The sequence below is a fragment of the Aquarana catesbeiana genome, linkage group LG11 (genome assembly GCF_042186555.1).
Source record: "Aquarana catesbeiana isolate 2022-GZ linkage group LG11, ASM4218655v1, whole genome shotgun sequence".
Taxonomy (NCBI): domain Eukaryota; kingdom Metazoa; phylum Chordata; class Amphibia; order Anura; family Ranidae; genus Aquarana; species Aquarana catesbeiana.
This window is the reverse complement of record NC_133334.1, coordinates 152,727,237-152,746,283: the sequence shown is the minus strand read 5'-3', so window position 1 is coordinate 152,746,283 and position 19,047 is coordinate 152,727,237. Positions and strand designations below refer to the sequence as shown.

The 19,047-nt window shown below is 43.0% G+C and overlaps 1 protein-coding gene across 6 annotated transcripts in view; it reads left to right on the top strand.

The window, feature by feature from the left end:
• The window catches only part of RPGRIP1L (RPGRIP1 like), a 460,569-nt gene that overhangs the window by 69,021 nt on the left and 372,501 nt on the right, over positions 1 to 19,047 (top strand). For all 6 annotated transcript variants that reach the window (XR_012236568.1, XM_073605011.1, XM_073605007.1 and 3 more), the window contains exon 7: positions 13,324 to 13,429. Coding sequence is in view for 5 of the 6 variants with exons in the window: in XM_073605011.1 (XP_073461112.1) it covers positions 13,324 to 13,429 (106 nt within the window). In the remaining variant the exon portion in view is untranslated. The remainder of the gene's footprint in view (positions 1 to 13,323; positions 13,430 to 19,047) is intronic.

Genomic DNA, 19,047 nt, shown 5'->3' with positions numbered 1-19,047 from the left:
CGACTAAGGAGTGTTAGACAGTTATTCATTTTTGAATATTTGATGCTCTGGTTTACCTTAAGCATCATTTTATGACCTAATTTTACCTTTTTTGTGTAAAACAAATTTCACAATTAATGCAACTATGCTGAATAATTATGTCCTGAATCCAGTCAAAGATCAGTACTGAAAGTTCTGATGGTGTTTTTGATTAAATTACTTTTTATTGTCAGAATAAATTGGAGCTTTGAGTATAGGTTATTCCAAGATTTAGAGAAATAAGGCAAAATGTGCTTCAATCATTTATATTTCTATTGGTGGCCAATAAAGCAATGTATTCAATAATCAAGGCGAATTTGAGCTTCTGATTTCAACCAGAACCTCTTGTTCTCTTTTGAAATAAAAATAGAATGATCTGGCTTTATCATCACATAATAAAATAATGTTCAGTGTCTTGTATATTTCATTTTAGATTCTATGCTGCTGCTATTTATTTCCTTTAGAAAAACTGGAAAGAAATTTTGTTTGTAGAAACACCCGGCTGGCATAGGTAGCAGAGTGTACCCTATTATAGTGGTAAATATATTAACTATATACGATGCAGAAAAAAAAAGAAATATAATGGTATATGTGTGACGTTTAACCATATACTGGATCTTTATTATAAACCTCATGAAAATATTTTTTTTTTTAACCATCCCAAAAAGGGATCATATGCAGGAGCATGAGAAGGCATCCAGCCAGACAGGGCCATTTGAAGACACCCACACTTTTTCTTTGATGTGTGGCATAAGATATTCAGTATTAAGCAAGGCTCCCTATGTTAGAATGCACAGTGGACCACAGTGCTGTTTCCTCTCATCACAGCCATAATTTATGGGTGTATCGTGTTCTATGCGTCTGTTATTTCAACATGAGGACACTTTTCTTTTTTTTTTTTTTTTTTTTCTGGAATCAACCCAGTCATAAGAGCTTGTTTATCTTTATTGTAAGGACAATGAAGCGGATGATGCCAAAACACATCAAGCTTTGATTTTTCTAAGAATAAAAATAAGCATTTCAGGTCGTCAGCTGGATTACAGATGTTGGGGCTTTGTAGTTGGTTTTCTGGTTTCAAGATTGTCTTGTGGCAATGTTTCTAGTATGTGCACAAGTGTCAAAGAGTGCAAGAAAAACAAAAAGAAGTCTGTATTATATTCAGAGGTTATCAAAAATTTCACAATGTCCAAAATGTGTTTTTTTTTTTTTTTTATCTATTCGGTAGCTTCTGCCTGCTTTATATTATTGGTAGATTGCCATCAGTTAGGACATGTCTAATCATGTCAGGTATTATAACACAGACTGGTTGGTACTATTTGCTAATGATTTTCATTTGTGTTAACTGCACACGTAATACATACAGTAGCTCACAAAAGTGAGTACACCCCCCCCCCCCTTACATTTTTGTAAATATTTTATTATTTCTTTTCATGTGCAGCAAAGTGTCATTTCTTCAGTGTTGTCAATGTAAAGTAGTGAGTGTACAGCTTATAGAATAAAGTAACTTTGCTCAAAATAACCTCAAAATAACCCAACAAACAGCCATTAATGTCTAAACCGCTGGCAACAAAAGTGAGTACAACCGTACGTGAAAATGTCCAAATTGGGTCCAATTAGTGATTTTCCCTCCCCAGTGTCATGTGACTCATTAGTGTTACAAGGTCTCAGGTGTGAATGGGGGAGCAGGTGTGTTAAATTTGGTGTTATTGCTTTCACTCTCTTACTGGTCACTGGAAGTTCAACATGGCACCTCATGGCAAAGAACTCTGAGGATCGGAAAAAAAAAATTGTTGCTCTACATAAAGATGGCCTAGGCTATAAAAAGATTGCCAAGACCCTGAAACTGAGCTGCAGCACGGTGGCCAAGACCATACAGTGGTTTAACAGGACAGGTTCCACTCAGAACAGGCCTCTCCATGGTTGACCGAAGAAGTTGAGTGCATGTTCTCAGCGTCATATCCAGAGGTTGTCTTTGGGTAATAGACATGTGAGTGCTTCCAGCATTGCTGCAGAGGTTGAAGGGGTCGGGAGTCAGCCTGTCAGTGCTCAGCCCATACGCCACACACTGCATCAAATTGGTGTGCATGGCTGTCATCCCAGAAGGAAGCCTCTTCTAAAGACAATGCACAAGAAAGCCTACAAACAGTTTGCCGAAGAAAAGCAGACTAAGGACATTACTGGAACCGTGTCCTGTGGTCTGATGAGACCAAGATAAACCTATTTGGTTTAGATGGTGTCAAGCCTGTGTGGTGGCAACCAGGTGAGGAGTACAAAGACAAGTGTGTCTTGCCTACAGTCAAGCATGGTGGTGGGAGTGTCATGGTCTGGGGCTGCATGAGTGCTACCAGCACTGGGGAGCTTCAGATCATTGAGGGAACCATGAATGCCAACATGTATTGTGACATACTGAAGCCGAGCATGATCCCCTCTCTTCAGGGACTGGGCTGCAGGGCAGTATTCCAACATGATAACGACCCCAAACATACCTCCAAGACGGCCACTGCCTTGCTAAAGAAGCTGAGGGTAAAGGTGATAGACTGGCCAAGCATGTCTCCAGACCTTAACCCTATTGAGCATCTGTGGGGCATCCTTAAACAGAAGGCGGAGAAGGGCAAGGTCTCTAACATCCACCAGCTCTGTGATGTGGTCATGGAGGAGTGGAAGAGGACTCCAGTGGCAACCTGTGAAGCTCTGGTGAACTCCATGCCCAAGAGGGTTAAGGCAGTGCTGGAAAATAATGGTGGCCACACAAAATATTGACACTTTGGGCCCAATTTGGACAATTTCACTTAGGGGTGTACTCACTTTTGTTGCCAGTGGTTTAGACATTAATGGCTGTGTGTTGAGTTATTTTGGGGGACAGCAAATTTACACTGTTATACAAGCTTTACACTCACTACTTTACATTGTAGCAAAGTGTCATTTCTTCAGTGTTGTCACATGAAAAGATATAATAAAATATTTACAAAAATGTGAAGGGTGTACTCACTTTTGTGAGATCCTGTAAGAGCCATTTTAAGTTTAGGTATAATATACCACCTTTTATATGTTTAGAACTCAATTAATCAAACTCCCTTTCTTGTTTCCTGTTTACAAAATGTAATACTTTAAAACTTATAATGCTGTACACATCTGTCATGATTTAGATTTCTTGCGCATTCTATTTTGTGTAGTCAGAATGGAGCTGGAGGCCTTAGTATTGAATCCTAACAGAATTTTTCAGTTTAAATCCATTAAAAACTACACGGGTGCAAAGTGTAGACAAGGTATGGTGGAAAAATACTCCTGCGCTTGTGAGGTCGTTTTCTGTAAGGAAAGGGTAGTATTGTAGAAAGTAGGACTGGAGGAGATGATGGAGCGTGTCCCGCTGCCTTAACTGACCAGGGGTGGTCTGGAAAGGACTGTTTGGTAGGAGGTGGATGGAAGGCGCGTGATCAGACGCTTACATCCCGACATGTATGGTTTAATCATGTACAAACATATAATCATATAAATATAGAATCCTACAAATACTACGTTGCATAAAAACAGGTAACAAAATAGGCACTGGGAAGTTAAAAATGGGGTATGCCCATGTTGAGGCAGGTATTTAAAAAAGGCTGACGCGTTTCGAGGGTAACCTCTTCATCAGAGCCAGGAGAACAGGAGCACAGTCTGTATGGGCCGGTATGCCGACGTGTACATGGGGAGGAGTGGCTAGTAGGAGGGTATGTCCTGTGATGGATAATTGATTATTCCAAGTTCCATACCAGTCCACGTCCAGGTGTTCTACGAATGAAATAAGAATGTATAATAATTGTATTTTCCTTTTCCGTGGTATTTGGCTGTCAGATGTGCCTGTCTCCAGTGGGTATATAGAAGCGGCTGCAGTCTGTTAGGCCCCTTTCACACTGGGGCGGTTTGCAGGCGTTATTGCGCTAAAAATACCGTCTGCAAACCGCCCCAAAACAGCCTCCGCTGTTTGTTCAGTGTGAAAGCCCGAGGGCTTTCACACTGAAGCGGTGCGCTGGCAGGAGAAGAAAAAATCTCCTGCCAGCCGCATCTTTGGAGCGGTGAAGGTGCGGTGCATTCACCGCTCCTGCCCATTGAAATCAATGGGACAGCGCGGCTATACCGCGGCAATACCGCGGCTATAGCCGCGCTATACGAGTGGTTTTAACCCTTTTTCGGCCGCCAGCGGGGGGTTAAAACCGCACCGCTAGCGGCCGAATACTGCGGTAAAACAGCGCTAAAAATGGCGCTGTTTTACCGCCGTCGCCCCCTACCGCCCCAGTGTGAAAGGGGCCTAAAGGTCCTTTGGGGTGGAGAGCCATATGATCCTGGAATTTGGAGGGGGGAGGAGGAGGGAGGAGGTGTTCTTGAGGTAGCTGTAGCCGTGGATGCCTGAACAATCATCAAAACAGAAGGTTCTTTGATTTCTTTAGTGTTTATGAGTGTTTAGTGTTCAGAAAAGTGTAAGACAGAAGGAGATTTTTTTTTGCCTTTAAACACCGAGCTTAATATATGATAACATTAGCTGCTTCTACGGGCAAAATGCAAAACTCCTCCAGAAGCAGTGTTTTTTTTTTTTTTTTCTTTTACTTTTTTTACTGAAATTCATTTAATTTTTCAATAGTGGAAAAGGTAGAAGCATTACATTGTTACAGTGGTGTTAAAAGATATCAATACACATTGCACAAAGAATTCTCCCTAAATTTAAGGTTAGGACAGAAACATATAACAGTAAAACTGGATTAGAGCAAAGCGTATGAGCAGTCCATTAATGAGAGGTAAGCAACAATTTTAATTGTTAAAGTTGACTATTCACAGAAAATGCTAAGGAGACAACTTCAGTGCAATCGAGTCAGTATCATGCTTACAAATCCGCTAGCATCCTAGTGATTGTCTTTTTAAGCCAGTGTGTATGGACCCTTTAAGCAGTAGTTAAGTCTATACTGGTTTGTTAAAAAATGGTTCACTGGCAGTTTTAAGCCAAAATGTACTAATATGCACTGCATACTATTGCATTATGACAGACTGCCTACAAACGCAGCCCTCCAGTTCTGCACTCTCACTGCTCTCCCTTGTCACCGACAGCTTATATCTTCGCCTGGTCTTTCTTCTGGGTTTGCGATTTTCGGACGATTAATTGGCTGTACCTGGGCTACGTCACTTTGGTGCCTGCGCACGGGAGCCACATCACAGCAGCACACAGAGCGGACTGTACTCGCTGACAGGCAGGGGGGAGATTTATGACAGAAGAGATCTCTAGGCTCTCTTCTGTTATAAATACCCTGCCTGTCAGTGAGTTTTGTAATAACTGACTTTATTACCACTTTAAAGTATTGATCCCATTGAAGAGATTTGATACACACTCTGCTGAGTTATACTGTAGATAGAGCTTTTCATTCAGAAGAGAGCATAAAGCTTTGCTTATTGCAGAACTATAAGTCTGTCTTAGCAGAAGGAGCCGTGATTGTGACATTTATCAGACATTCACTACAAGTGAATTATCACATTAACTTAAGATGAACACTAGGAGGATCCACCTGCATTGAATGTTTGGTAAATGTTGCATCCACTGCTTTATGAATATACCCCTCTGGGTTTTTATAACTGTCAGCCTATACACAAGATACACTATTCACAATTCTAACAAAAAATATTAACCATGGGCAGAGTTTCACATGCCACACCCATTAATAATGATTAAAATAGTGAACTCTGTACTTTCTAGTTTCTAGATACATACATCTAGATAAATTTCTAGATACAATGAAGTGTAGTCGGTAAAGAAAAGAGTTGAGTTACAAGGGGTAGGAACTCTCAGCAACCATACTTTGATGCCGTTTCAAAGATACAGTAGTTGATTCTTTTTCAGCTTTAGTCCTCATGCACACGGACGTTTTTACAGCTGCTTTTTTGAGCTTTTTTTGCAGCTTAAAAAGGCCTGTCTATGTGAGTCTATGGCTTCATGCCCACCTAGGCGTTTTTGAGCTGCAAGTGGCATAGGCGTTTTTAAGCTGTAAAAAAAACCCAGGACCAGTGGGTTCTGAGAGACGTTTTTCAGCTGTAAAAATGCTCTAACGCTGAAAAACGCTCAAAAACGTCATTCACCAACGTTTTTTAGCGTTTTTGATCCATTGAAAAAAAAAAAAAAACGCTCAAAAACGCTATTGCAAAAACGCTGAAAAACGCTGAAAAAAGTTAAAAAAAATCACTGCAAAGATACTGGCGTTTTCATAACGTTTTTTTAATAGCCTGTGTGCATGAGGGCTTAATGGTCTGCTCCATTCACACATTGCCGTGTTTAATATCATGAGTCAACATATTTGTCTTTGCCTATTTCATTATCATTGCTTTCTTTGTACATGTGTATATCCTCAATCTGTCATTAGTATACCCAAGCAGTAAACAATGTATTAATGGGTCCCTCCAAACACAATCTGGCGAGCTCTAAAATAAAAAATTATAATAAACATTACTTTAGCAAATTGAACCTCAGAACATTGATGAAATATGCATGTAATTTCCCACGTATGCATAGTTAATGGCCCTGATTTACTAAAGCAGAAGAGAATGTTCATTTTGCAAAGTGAATTTTTACTTGGCTTGGTGAAGCTTTGTTGACTTCAATCAGCCAATCATGTAACAGCAAGAATCTAGTTTTTTTATGGTCCACTGAGCAACACAGGAATTTGTTTCATAATTCCTAATCTGCTATATAACTTTTCCTACAGGTGGTTTGGACACTGAATGCTGACATTGAAGGCCAGCCCCCCATATATCCATTCCTTTAACCATAATGCCCCAGTTTTGTTTTGTTTTTTGTAGTGTTCTAGGAAGTTGGGTGCCTTTCCCTCAGCTCTGCTGAAAAAAAAATCTAACTAGAAATTTGTTAGCATTTTTATTCTTATATTATCATTTTATTTTTTTTTCTTTAATCAAGATACTTGGCTGCAGAGCACATTCAAAATCCAGGGCCATGTCAAAGCCTATGGTGTGTGATCCTGTCTCTGAAAGCTCACTTACTGAGTAAGGTCGGTGAGCTGAAGCTCTGGGAGCTATCTCCCAGTTGTTACTGCTTGACACCATTTTAAAACTCCTGCTACTGCCATCCTACCATGAAAATAGTTAAGGCCGAGGAACTAATCGCTGATATCATTCACTAAATGGCTAAATGGAGAGTTGCGCGCACTCCACATTCTTTTTCCCATCGTAAACGATTTTACAGTAAGTACAATCTATTTCTCCCTTTCCCTTGCAAAGACAGGGATTACGTTGCAAAGTTAACATGCACAATTGCGGGGGCGTGGCCAGCACCTGGGATGTGAGGACGTGCACAGCCTGAGCTCCGTCCACACCGCACATATCCTGCTCAAATCCTGAGATAGAGGCCGACATCCGAGGGTCCTATATACCCCCACAGCACCCGGAGAGCACTGAGACCATCCGGGGATGGTCAAATACGGCCCACCGATGGAGGAGGCCCCAGGAACCGGGCCGTCGGTACCGCCATGCAGGCCGCAGCAAAATGGCGCCGCTCGGCATGAGGGAGACAAACAGCGGCAGGCAGCCTTAACATCCACACCCTGGAAGCAGCTCATGGGGAAGGGTGAGTCACAAAGATCCCCCCCTACCTTAAGCCCAGAAGACCCCCTACTATTCTCCCCTGCGGAGGGACATGATCCTCAATCCCCCAGAACAGACAGAGGGGATGCAGGCCCTGCAGAGCCATCACTGTCCCAGATTATGGCAGCCATCCAGCACAGCCATGCATTCCTCACCACACAAATGGACACCATCAAAACAGAACTATCCTTTTTGAAACAAGATGTCCACAATATTCGCCATAGAGTGATTAATGCTGAACAACGCATTAGTGATATGGAAGATGAGACACGTCCCTTACAGGGCTCTGTGAGGGAGTTGCGGCAGGCCCATGAATACACTACAGATAAGCTCACTGATATGGAAGACCGCCTCAGAAGGAACAATTTGCGCTTTCTGGGGTTCCCAGAGGGTGCTGAGGGCAAAACACCAGAAACATTCATGGAAAGATGGCTGCTGAATGAGTTTGGGGCAAACACCTTTTCACCGATGTTTGCCATAGAAAGGGCACACAGAATCCCCATGCGCCCTCTGCCACCTGGGTCCCCACCACGTGCCATGATTATAAAGCTGCTGCACTTCCGTGACAGAGAGGCTATTCTCAGAGTAGCTAGAGAGAGGGGCAAAGTATCCTTCAATGGCAATAACATCACCATTTTCCCAGATTTTTCTGTAGCCACGCAGAAGCAGAGAGCCACTTTTCTGGCAATTAAACGCAGGCTACGTGAGCTTCATCTTCCATATGGCATGTTATATCCTGCACGTTTGCGCATCATCTACCAGGGCAAGGCCTATTTCTTTACGGATCCCAGAGAGGCATCACAATGGATGGACACCTTAGCACATCCGAATCGCAGGAACCAGGATAGGGGATCTCCCCCCCGGTAGTGTCTCACTATACAAGAAACCCACCTGGAGGCCTTCACTACACCCCATTGCAGCTGTTATGGGACTTCCTCTCCTGCATCCTAAGAAGTAGAAAATACATCTACATCTACAAGCAGTCGAGACGGGACTATAAATCCTGCATATCTCTGAAGAAGAAGACATCTCCCATGCTACCCTCGGATGCCACTCAACAACCTACCATCCTCCCTGAATGTTATTTTTCCTTTTTCTATTATTCTTAGTATTATTATTAATTTTTTTACCACCATGATTTTTCAGGCCAAGAGACACCACACATTCTTTGCTTTGTGCGGACAAACACGGATGGAGACCCAGAGCTGTGGACCTTTCCACGTCTCCTGAGAATAGTCGGCTAGGGGTCTGAGCCATGGCCCTCTTGCCAAATAGGTTTGGTTACGGGTATAAAGCTCTCATATGTTGGGGGATGAGAGCCGGGAGGGCTAGGGAGGGGGGAAAACTTGTTGGGGAATACTTTGAGGGGTTTTGCTACAACGTTATGGTTATCTACAAACAAAGCTGGTGTTCAGTGGTATATGCATACTTTAAAAGTGATTCTTTGGCTATACAGGCTCTGCAGACTGGGACTGAGATCCATAAATCGTTGAGTAACATATTAGAGATAATTGTGTTCTGGTCTATTTCTCAGGGCTCGCTGGACCTCACCCGGGGCGGGGTTCTGGCGGACAATGAGAAATGGACTCGAATAGGTATGACTTGTTTATACACATGTCTAAGCTCCGTATAGTTTCATGGAATGTTAGGGGGCTTAACTCCAAGGTCAAAAGGTCACTGATGTTTGATTATTTGGCAAGACACAATCCACACGTGATCCTCCTCCAGGAAACCCACCTTCAGGGATCAAGAGTAATGGCTCTAAAGAGAGCTAAAATTGCCTATGCAATACATTCTACTTATTCTACGTATGCCAGAGGCACATCTATCCTTATAGCAAAATCTGCCCCTATCACCATAAAGCATGTTAAAACTGACCCTAACGGATGTTTTGTTATTGTGGTACTTGAATTATGGGGTAAGCCTTATACGGTCACAAGCCTATATGTCCCACCACCCTTCACTAAATTATTCTTTGAACGGGTGATGAGTTCCCTCTTGGCGATAGCAGAAGGCCCTCTGTTGATAGCAGGGGACTTCAACACAGTACTTGACAATTCCATAGACAGGTTCAAGTGCTCTACATCGCCCCCCACACCACTGTGCTCTTTTCTAACCCAATTTGATCTGGTGGAGACCTGGAGGTGGAAGCACGCAGACGGGAGGGAGTACTCATGTCAGTCCGAAACGCATGGTACTCTGTCCCGAATAGACCTATGTTTGGTTTCATCTGAGCTATTGAATAGGGTGACTGAAGTCAGATATCTCCCAAGGGCGGTGTCTGATCACTCCCCTTTAATGATGGACCTTGCCTTGGGCCCTCCCACCTCATACCGCTTGTGGCGACTGAGCCCTCTTTGGCTAGCGGATCAGGTGGTGGTGGATCAGGGCACGGTGGAAATGAAAGCATATTGGTTACGCAACCGTCAAAGTGTCTCTGTCCCGTTGACCTGGGATGCCTTTAAGGCCACCACGCGAGGCATTTTTGCGGCGGCAATCGGGCAGGCCCGTAAGGCATCCCAGTCCAAATTAAGGGACGCAGAGAGGGATCTTAGGGCAGCCGAGGCTGCTTATTCTACCACCCCTTCCCCAGCAACACATAATAATTGGAAACATAGATCCAGAGACCTGGACTTAGTCCTTCTAGAGCGTACTCAGAAGAAACTACTGTATCAAAATCAGCGAATCTTTGAGTTTGGAGACAAAAATAGTCGATTATTAGCGTATTTATCTAGGCCTGATTATCAACCATGCAGTATTCCAAGAATTAAGAATGCAATAGGTACAGTGGTGGAACAGAGTGGGGAAATAGTCGATGCTTTTGTGAAATTTTACTCTTCATTATATGCTACCAAAGCTCATTATACTATTGTAGAACTAGACGATTACTTGGCTGACATCTCGTTACCAAGGCTCCAAGAAAAACAGGCCTCACTCCTTGATGATCCTTTGACAGAGGAGGAGATCGGAGAAGCCATACAGTCCTTTGCCAGAAACAAAACGCCGGGACTGGATGGCTTCCCCATAGAATGGTATATGCAATTTAAGGAACTTTTGATACCCCATTTACTGAGAGTTTATAATTCTGCTATAAAAACAGGACAGTTACCGCCCTCAATGTCAGAGGCGTTGATTGTCCTCATCCCCAAGCCTCATAAAGACCACCTATTGTGTGAGTCATATAGGCCAATATCATTAATTAACTCAGACGTCAAGATTTTAGCCAAAGTGCTCGCCCGGAGACTGAACTCAGTTATCACCACCATTATTGGGGCAGATCAGACTGGATTCATTCCAGGACGATCAACATCCATAAATTTACGGAGACTGTTCACAAACCTGCAGGCCACCCATGATGTTGTAGGGACTAGAGCGGTGCTGGCCTTAGATGCACATAAGGCATTTGACTCGGTCGAATGGCCTTACTTAATGGAAGTCCTGGCGAAATTTGGGTTTGGAAATACCTTTATCAAATGGGTTCAACTATTATATTCACAGCCTACTGCTAGGCTGCGGATAAATGCATCAGTAACCGATCCATTTTTGATTACAAGGGGTACTAGGCAGGGTTGCCCCCTGTCACCGTTGCTATTTGCAATTGCGATAGAACCTCTGGCAGCACTGATAAGATCCAGTAGGGAAATAAAGGGACTGACGATTGGGGGCCTAGAAGAGAAAGTATCTTTATACGCTGACGACATGTTAATATACCTGGCGGACCCTCAGTCGTCACTCCCAACCCTGCTGGAAATTATTCGACAGTTCGGCCTTTTCTCAGGGTTTCAAGTTAATTGGGACAAATCCCTTATGTTTAAAATAGATCCGGATGCGGTGTTTACACCCCCTTCCTCTTGCCCGCTACAAATTGTCGACTCTTTCAGATATTTGGGGGTCATGATTCAACATCCTCTATCCTCTTATAGTAAATATAATCTAGACCCACTTATTAGCAGAATGAAGACCACACTGAAGACATGGACCAATCTTCCCCTAACGATATTAGGTAGGATAAATATCTTTAAAATGATATTCCTTCCACGTTTCCTATACATCCTATGCAATTCACCAGTATATATCACCAAAACTAAATTTAAAGAGATTGATTCTATTCTTATCACCTTCATATGGAAGGGAGGAATGGTGAGAATTGCAAAAAATACTCTTCAACTGCCGGTGTCGGAGGGAGGTTTGGCACTACCATGTCTTCAGACATACTACATAGCCGCACAACTGGTTCATGCCCATTGGTGGTTCTTCCCTGAAGCCAACAATGCGGCTACGTCCCTAGAAGCAGCCATACTCACCTCTTACGAATCCCTACAGTATCTGGTCCACCGTCTATCTCTCAGAGGGAGGGAAAGCACTAAAATCCTTGAAATGACTTTACGAATTTTTAAACTAACTAAAATGCTGCCAGACACTGAACATCGTATCTACTCCCCAAACACTCCATTATGGGGGAACCCAAATCTACAGGAATTCGCCCGTAGGACAGATGGAGAATACTGGTCGAAAAAAGGGGTAAAAACCATAATGCATTTATTCTCAAACAATACGTTTCGGTCATTTGAGGAATTTCGCCAGGACTACCAACTGCCACGCACAGCCTATTTTCTTTATTTGCAAATACGCCACACAGCAACCACCCAGTTTGGGTTGCGTAATATGACTGTTCGATTATCTCCGCTAGAGCAATTATTAATAGATCCCTCCCATGATAAATTAATCTCCACATATTATAAAACTCTACTCCACACTACAACGCGCAGACTTAGTAACACGCTCACTAAATGGAAAGCTGATATCCCTGAGCTGACGGAGGATATCTGGCAGGACATACTTCCCCTCCAGGTCCCCTCTGTCATCTCTTCCAGGGACAGGGTCATACAGACCAAACTATTATATAGAGCATACTTCACGCCATCCTTATTATTTAAACTTAAAAAACTACCATCGGCAATGTGCTCCAGATGTAGCATTATGGAGGCCACCTTTTTCCACTTGATGTGGGAGTGCACCGAGATCAGGCGGTTCTGGTCAGGGGTCACTGCTTTTGTCAGTTCCTTGACTCAATTGCCTAATATCTGCAATCCCCTGAGATGCCTACTAGGATATGTGGATGATGAGAGTATATCCAAAAACAAGCAAACTTTCTTGAGAATTATGTTATTTTATGCCAAAAAATCTATTACCATTCACTGGAAATCACAATCCCCACCTACGATAGCATTCTGGCTGACCATGGTTAATCAAGCCATACCATTATACAAATTAACATACGAAGCCAGAGGATGCCCAAAAAAATTTCACAAAATATGGGGTCTGTGGACTAACTCTGAAAACACTATCACACCTGCCATATAAAGATAACAAAGAAATTCCAGTCAATGATACCAAGTTTATTAATAAAATTAAATAGACATATACAGCTGAACAATATGAAAACATGTATGCCAAATGTATACCATTGTCTTACACTCTGTACTGCAATGAGCAATGTTTGCTCGAAATATGTGTATTTATGTTCGTATGTTTGTCTTGTACCACAAAACCAAATAAAATTTACCTTTAAAAAAAAAAAAAAAAACATGCACAATTGCTTTAGTAAATCAAGATGATTGCGTTTGAACCTGTTATTGTCTACTTTTTATGTGCCTTATCAATCAGCTTTTAAACATGCACTTTTTATCACAGGGCAACAATCAAAGAGAATGTTGTAATTATCAAGCTCCAGAAACAGCTGACAGAAAAAAACAGGGCTTTTGCTGAGATGGAGAACAAGTTTCATGCACTTCAAGAGGTATAATGTTCTGCTTTTTGGCTTAAGCAATGTCCTTGCAATTTTTTTATTAGTATTAATATTATTATTATGATGTATTTATTTTAGAATTTTATGAGTAGTGTCTTCAAAGACTTGCTTACTGCCAGTGTATCACCATTTACCTGGATTATATCCTATTCTTTTCTTTAAACTGGAAATCCCATCACTACTGAAAATCTTTAGTAGCAAAGTGTTTTGTGCGCCTTTTTTTTGCCAACTTTTAATGGATATACAGTCATGACCAAAAATATTGGCACCCCTGCATTTCTGTCAGGTAATGCACCACTTTGCCCAGAAAAGTGTTGCAATTACAATTGTTTAGGCTTTCAGGTGTTTATTTCATTTGTTTGTATTGGTATGACACAAAAAAGTGGAGAAACAAAAAGCCAAATCTGACACATTGCACGCAAAACTTCAAAAATGGACTGAACAAAATTATTGGCATGCACAATTAAATATTTGGTAGCACACCCCTTGCAAAATGTAACTGAATTTAATCGCTTCCTGTAACCATCAATGAGTTTCTTACACCTCTCTGCTGGAATTTTGGACCACTCTTTCGCCAACTGCTCCAGGTCTCTCAGATTGGAAGGGTTTCTTTTCCCAACTGCTGTTTTGAGATTTCTCCACAGGTGCTCAATGGGATTTAGATCTGGACTCGTTGCTGGCCAGTTCAGTATTCTCTAGTGCAGGGGTCTCAAACTGGTGGCCCTCCAGCTGTTGCAAAACTTCAAGTCCCATGAGGCATTGCAAGGCTGACAGTTACAAGCATGACTCCCACAGGCAGAGGCATGATGGGACTTGTAGTTTCGCAACAGCTGGAGGGCCATCAGTTTGAGACCCCTGCTCTAGTGCTTTGTCCTAGACTATTTCTGGGTGCTTTTTTACGTGTGCTTTGGGTCCTGCTGTAAAACCCATAACCTCTGACAGTGACCCAACTTTCTGACACTGGGCCCTACATTGCACCCCAGAATTCTTTGGTAGTCTCCAGATTTCATAATGCCATACACACGGTCAAGACATCCAGTGCCTGAAGCAGCAAAGCAACCCCAAAACATCAGTGAACCTCCATGTTTGACTGTAGGGACTGTATGCTTTTCTTTAAATATGTCACTTCTTTTTCTAAAAACAGTAGAATGATGGGCTGTACTAAAAAGCTGTAATTTTGTTTCGTCTGTCCACAGCAAATTCTCCCAGAAGGATTTTGGCTTCCTCAGATAAGATTTGGCAAACTCTTTGATCAATTTTTCTCTTTCGTCCACAACCCAACCAGGGAGATTAGCTACAGTGCCATGGGCTGTAAGCTTCTTGATAATGTTGCGCACAGTGGACACAGGAACATTAAGATCTCTGGAGATGGACTTGTAATCTTGAGATTGTCCATGCATTTCCAAAATGTTTGCGGCACACAGAGCAAAGCAACAGAGCGATGAGTCATTTTTTTTTTAACCATTTTAATTAGTAGCCAGTTTGATTTGTATATTGTCAGCACCTGTTAATTGATGCAGGAGATTTTGATCACAAATTACAGGAGCATCACATACTTGGAATGCAGTTATTTCTTACAATTTTGAGAAGGTGCCAATAATTTTGTCCAGTCAATTTTTGGAGTTTTGCGTACAATGTGTCAGATATAACTTTTTGTTAATCTAATTTTTTGTGTCATACCAATACAAACAAAAGAAATACACATGAGAATACCTAAACTTTTTTTAATCGCAACATATTTCTGGGTGAAGTGGTGCATTATCTGACAGAAATGCAGGGGTGCCAATATTTTTGGCCATGACTGTATTGTCTCTGTGTAAGGGCTATGGATGGACCCTCAGAATGTTTCAGAAATATTGGTTATGGTTAATCACGATGGACAGAGGAATTTTCCCCGCTGAGACATTGTATTCTGACAGCGAAACTCTCCACTGTCAGAATACACTGATCAGCGGCTGCAGCCACTGATTGAAAAAAATATTCCAACAATCCTGTTTGATAGAAGTCAATCTTTGCTAGTGTCCTAGGTGTTTGGCACTTTTTTCCTCAGCACCACGGATGAAGTGTAACTATAATTTTGCTAGCTTTATTATTACATAGTTTCAGTTAATCCCACAATTTTTTTTTTTTTTTTTTTTACTTTTTCTTATTTTCTGTTGACTTCAATCAAGATGCTTGATACACGGTAGATATTTTTTTCTTTGGTGACTTCAGTCTTTCAGCTTTTTAGATGGGTGTATCCTCAGCAACAGATTTGGTGGCCATTTCCGTAGCCCATTGGACTGGATGATTGTGGGGATAGTCTGGAATGTTACCTTTTGGACACTCTGCTCTGCATTGTTGTTATTCTATACCTTTGTGTACTGTTAGCTGTAGAGCACTATCCAGGTCCAGAGCAGTGGTACCCTGGTGTAACTCTGTGTCTGAGGACTCACTTTATGAGTAAGATCATTTGGGCTAAAGCACTAGGGGTGCTGAAATTATTTGTTGCATCGATGCATCGCAATTCGAGTGTACCCGAGCGGCATCGATGCATAAGGACCGGAAAATTGATTGCGGGTGACATCATCCCGACTTGCCCCGCCCCTCCCGGGAAAGCGCCCGGAGCGTATTTTTAAAATTACTTTCTTTTAATAAATGCCGTGTTACAATGAATGCTGTGCCCCGCTGTATTTGCTTTTTAAAAAAAATATGTCACTTTATACCGACTTTCACAGTAGTACAATACATCCCGCTTATGTGACTCCCGGCCAGTCCCGCCTCTCGCCGCTCTCCTCTCACGTCTCCTGAGTCCTGACGTCAGCGGGGAATTCTCAGCCCCGCCCGCTGACTATAGCTATCATATAAGAAGAGAAGTGGGCGGGGCTGAGAATTCCCCGCTGACGTCAGGACTCAGGAGACGAGTGAGGAGAGCGGAGAGGGGCGGGACGGGCCAGGAGTCACATGAGCAGGATGTATTGTACTACTGTGAAATTCGGTATGAAGTGACATATTTTTTTAAAAAGCACATACAGCGGGGCACATCATTCATTGTAACACCGCATTTATTAAAAGAAAGTAATTTTAACAACAGTAAGTAGAGTACAGATGTGTTTGTACTCTACTTACACCTCACGCTCCGTGCTGACAGGTCCCTGGGCTTCCCTTTGAACATTCCACTGTTAACTCCTAGTGTGCTGGAGGGTGCAAACAGGAATGCCAAGGAACTGTCAGCACCAGTGGTGGCCCGTGCATTGTGGGGGGGTTTAGTGAAGTGATGGCTGCATTTAATGGGCACAGGTGGCTGTGTTTGACGGGCACAGGAGCTGCGTTTGATGGGCACAAGTGGCTGCGTTTGACGGGCAGTCGGGCAGAAATGGCTGCATTTGATGGGCACAGGTGGCTGCGTTTGAAGGGCACAGTGGCTGCGTTTGACGGGCACAGTGGCTGCGTTTGACGGGCACAGTGGCTGCGTTTGACGGGCACAGTGGCTGCGTTTGACGGGCACAGTGGCTGCGTTTGATGGGCACAGTGAGGCTGCATTTGCTGGGGGAGATTCAGTATTTTTCAGTTTGTTTGCGCCCCAGCTGCCACTGGTCAGCACAGAGACAGTACAGGGAACTTCACAGGGCTGTTTGTCAGCTGTGGATTGTAGTTCCTCCTGACCTCCCAGTAGCACTGTGTGAATGCCTGTACCCTGTAGTGCACCGGATTAGTGCACTTTTTAAGGGAGTGAGGTTATTTTTAATTCAAAGCGGAGTTCCAGTCAATTTTTTGTTTATTAAAAGTCAGCAGCTACAAAAAAGTGTATCTTCTGGCTTTTAATAAAAAGACACTCACCTGTCCCACAATCCAGCGACGTGGCCACCCAAACCCTCCATTCTCTCCCCCACCTGTCCACGGTGCTGGCAATACTACTGTGGGCATCCGGCTGTGACAGCTTGCAGCTTCACAGCCGGGTGCGCATGTCTCACTGCGCTATCCTGCATAGCCGGGCAATCTTTTGGGAACTGTGATGTGTCCCAGAAGATTGCAGGGTGGAAGGGCCGCCTAGGCGGCCCAAGCGGAAGTGGGAGCTCGTCAGTAATCGTGATGCATCGCGGAATCGAATCGTTGACCAGATAATCGTAATCGAATCGTGAGACCAGTGAAGATGCGCACCCCTATAAAGCACCAAGAATTACTTCAATGAGGTACAGTTGGCGCACTTCTTGAAAAAGGGTAAGGCTGAGGATTTTAAGCACTTACATAATTAGTGAGGTGGGGTGTTGTGCTCCTTGCACTTTCTTACACTATTCAGCCTAGAGGAAACACCATCCCACTGCTTCTCCTGCTTCTAAAGCGCCACCTGGATCACCCGGTCTCTGGTCATTTTTAAATGCTAATCTACAGTGACATGGTCACATTCTGCAACCCTTGTCAGCACCAAGTGAGTGCTTGGGTTTGTAAGTATGCAAGGTATTGTCTCACTTTGAGCGCAATACAACTTGTCATCTTTAGGATGCACAGAGGACAGTCCTCTTCAATGGTTGACCTTAGCCCACAATTCCTTACTTGTCATAAGGGCCTTTACTTTGTATCCCCAAAAGGAACCAACACCTTTAAGCTACATTCTGGAAAATGTTTGTCTTGCAGAGGCCCTAAGCATGCATCAACCACATCCTTGGCAGAGTATGGAGCTGACCCTTCTGGGCTTCAATCTCTAAATGTGAATGAGGCCTCTATAGCCTTCTCTGATTTAGATTGAGTCCTCACAGTCTACCTCTAGGGAGGCTTTTTGAGGCAGATGACTTAGATTTATAGGGGTTGTCTCTAACCTGAATGAAGCAGTACGTTCTACACATTTAGATGATTGCCCTGCTGTTCTAGGCCTACGGTCTTTTAGAGTGCAAAGATATTCCCACTTCACCTGGTATTAGTCATTCCTCTGGGGCAAAAGTTATAGTCTCTACAAACTATGGGATATACTGTATACTGGAATTTTTATTTATTCATTTGTATACTAGTAATAACGGCAATCAGTGACATTGTGACACTTTGTGGAAACAAGTGACACTAATACAGTGATCAGTGCTAAAAATATGCACTGTCACTTTACTAATGACAATGGCTGGAAAGGGGTTAAACAGCTAGGGTGATCAAAGGATTAAACGTGTGCCTACCCAGTGTTTATGTACCCTATGTGTGGTGCTTTTACTAAGGGAAGTAATAGAAAATCTATCACTTCCCATCTGTCAGGACAGAGCTCTGCCTTGCTTCCATATGCAGAGCTTCATCCTGTGTTTCTGCTCGACGATCGGTGGGTGCCGGCAGACATCCATTGGCCAGCAACCGCTGATCAGCTTCTGCTGTGACAATCCGCCAGCAGCGCCCGCCCGCCCCCCCTACCCGGAAGTGCAGAATCACTTAAATACGTGATTTTGCACAGCGTGGACGCCCTGTAGCAGTAAATCTGCTATGGGGCAGTCGGCAAGTGGATGTTGTAACTGGGATACTGAGTGTAGCAAGGTTGAAAGTTTGGCTCAGCTCACAGTGTGCCACATGTATACATTAATAGAGCAATAGCTCTAGGATTAATACTCACATTAGACATCTGGAGAAGCAAATTTATTATTACAGGTACTTGTATA